Below are 2,969 nucleotides of genomic sequence, written 5' to 3'. Positions count from 1 at the left end.
ATGCGGGGGTGTGGGTGTTTTACTGTCCTCTGAGACTTCCCAATGAGATCAAAACAAAACTGAAAAACCCACATGTGTTGCAGCTTTGCACTACAGAGAGTGAGTGAGCAAAACATGTTAGATCTAAGACAGACTGGGGAGTTAATTGATTCAAAGCTGCATCAGACCAAGTATTTACAGCAAATGCATTAGGCTGGCTCCTTAAACTCAGCTCTTTTATTTAGATTCAATGAAAAATTTTAAACGAGATATTAAATTCTAAGGCAGCACGGTGGCGCAACTGGTAGAGCTGCCGCTTCTCAGCGAGCAGGTCCTTGGTTCAAACCCCGGACCAGGGGCCTTTCTGGGTGGAGTTTGCATGTTCTCTCCGTGCATGCGTGGGTTTTCTCCGGGTACTCCGGTTTCCTCCCACAGACCAAAAACATGCATGTTAGGCTGATTGGTAACTCTAAATTGTCCCAAGGTGTGAGTGAGAGAGTGAATGGTTTTTTTTGTCTCTATGTGGCCCTGTGATGGACTTGCGACCCGTCCAGGGTGTACCCCGCCCCTCGCACAGTGATTGCTGGACATGGGCACCGGCGACCCCCGTGACCCAAAATGGAACAAGCAGGTAAAGAAAATGGATGGATGGATTAAATTCTAAGGTTTTTTTCCTTCTCTAAAAGTTGATGGAAACACCCACTGTGCAAACATATCAGAGAACTGTAAAAAAAAAAAAAGTAAAATAAAAATGGTTAGCTTTTCTCTGATGGAAAATGAAAAACAACTACGTAAACCAATTTAGATTTAATAATAAACTAGAGAATCTGTATTTAAAATGTAGTGTGAATGCAGAGTGCTGACATTGTTGAAACATGTTAAAGATGCTGAAACTGATATGTATGAAGAATCAAAGCACTAGCAAAAGCTAAAAGTGGCAAAAGACCATCAAGAAACCCACACATAGCAAAGGCTTGCTAAAAGCTAAAAGTAGCTTAATAGAAAGAAAAAAGAGCAAAGTGTGCTGAAGCAAATTAAAAACATTTTTTTTAAAGAACTGACAAGATTATTTATGAATAACGTTGAATATTTTGAAAAGCATGAAAGTCACAAAATGAATTTATTGCATCTGTCTTTTGAATGAGCTGATCATTTTGATAAATGAATTGTTAACATCATGCAAAGAACACAAATGTAGTTAGATTGTAAAGACATGTACAGAACAATACCGTGAATGCTGATCTAGTGTTTGAAGTCCATTTAAAGTTTAGGCTTGAGCATTATTTCAACATCATAAACACCTCCAGTTACCTGTCTATTGGCATCTAATGGTCCATTTTGAAGAGTCCAAGCAGACAAGGTGTTAAAAGCTTTCACCACATGAGCTCCAGGGATCAATCTGGACATTAAACAGCAAACTTTAGCTTCATGCCCTGCCAGTTTCTGATAGTTTCAACCACATGATCCTGGAGGCAGCTCAGTACTCTGCTGTTTAGTTTTTCCTTACCTCTGCAGATACTCAGCGTTGGCATCTGGGTACAGGTTCTTCTTGAGATTGTTGCTCACGTCCACCACCACCTTTCAATCAGTGAAATCAAATGATTGGATATGAAGGAGAAAACAATTAAAAATGGAGACACTTCTGTAAGTCATCATCTGACTGTGCAGCACCTTCTCCTTGAGCTGAGGAGCAAGAGACTCCAGGAAGTCATAATGCTCTCTGTGAACACAAATAAAGATCAGGCTGGCTGACTGTGCTGCTGCCTCGTGACTCAGAACCTGTAAGACAAACACATCCCTACATCACTATCGTTATGTCCAGTAATCACAAATATCAAGCCGTCTAACTCACATGCACTTGCCCTAACAATGAAACCAAAGTTCTATAAAATGCATCACACAACGAAACAAAACCTGCAGATTTTTGGATTGTCAAAATTTGGCCCAAAGAGCTAAAGCTCTGTTCCTCCTCATCATAATATGATCTTAGTTTAATGGTCTGCCATGAATAAAAATTGCATATTCTTTATGGTAATGCAAGGCTTTTAAGTAGTTTAATATTGACAGAACTGTATTGTTTTATTCTTTAATTTGTGCATGTCTCACATGCTGTGGTTTTATGGATAACTTGTCCTATTGTTATGAAAAGGACCAGACTAAACAAATTCTTATAAATGAGCATATTCAACACATACAAATGATCTTTTCATCTCCAAACTTGGTCAAAACAATTTAGTTTAAGATCATCGTGTCGAATGTCAGTGTCCGATAACAATAATAAATTCCTCATGAACAAAAAAACCAAACATTTGCATCGTCTTGTTCAGACATGACCTCATGCAGTGTACCTGAGCTCCTGGAGGCAGGGGGCCACAGCTGTGAGGTCTCCGGCTGCCGTACACCAACCTGTAGCCAGACTGGAGTAGACGCTGACCCAGGGAGCGCCCCAAGTCCCCCGTCCCAAAGATACAGAGCAGCTCCCGCTCGGAATTGGCTGCTGTGCTCACAGGACACAAAGGCATGCTCTCTGGTTTCACCTCCTCTGACATGCTGCTCTGTCATCGAATGTAGAAACAATCTGACACGGGATCTACACGGGGGTTCTGTCAGAACAAAACGCTCCTGTGGGCAAGTCTGTCAGGGTCCAGAAGGTTGTTTTAAATTATGATCCTTGATGTCTCTAAAGTGAAGACAGATGTAACTTATCTAATGATATTGTCAAATTAGCGGCACGTCTTTGCAACTGTACTTACTGGTCTGAACTGACTGTATGAGCTGACAGATTTTTAAATGTGGAGGCAGTATTTGTACTGGCCTATCCCCCTCCCACTTAAGGACGGGCTGTGTGTGAAGTCTGTCTAAACTGGGAAACTCCATGGCAAAAGGTGATAGTCTTGTGTGCAAGTGCTGGCAGTAGTGTTACTGGTGCTTTCCTATTAAAACTCTTATCTATTTATCTGTGCGTGAGTGTTTGGCAAAAGCACAGTGGC

General features: G+C 41.2%; 1 protein-coding gene across 1 annotated transcript in view; it reads right to left on the bottom strand.

Annotated features, from left to right (window-relative positions):
• Window positions 1-2,528, bottom strand: part of steap4 (STEAP family member 4) — a 9,202-nt gene extending 6,674 nt beyond the window's left edge. Inside the window, exons 1-4 of the mRNA XM_037676975.1 lie at window positions 2,328-2,528; window positions 1,651-1,758; window positions 1,487-1,557; window positions 1,291-1,378 (exon numbers count right to left, since the gene is read on the bottom strand). Coding sequence (XP_037532903.1) covers window positions 1,291-1,378; window positions 1,487-1,557; window positions 1,651-1,758; window positions 2,328-2,528 — 468 coding nt within the window. The remainder of the gene's footprint in view (window positions 1-1,290; window positions 1,379-1,486; window positions 1,558-1,650; window positions 1,759-2,327) is intronic.
• Window positions 2,529-2,969: the final 441 nt, after the last annotated feature.

This window comes from Nematolebias whitei, chromosome 5, assembly GCF_014905685.2.
Source record: "Nematolebias whitei isolate Nwh7 chromosome 5, NemWhi1, whole genome shotgun sequence".
NCBI classification, from domain to species: domain Eukaryota; kingdom Metazoa; phylum Chordata; class Actinopteri; order Cyprinodontiformes; family Rivulidae; genus Nematolebias; species Nematolebias whitei.
The sequence above is the reverse complement of the archived record's forward strand: the minus strand, read 5'-3'. Positions and strand labels throughout refer to the sequence as shown.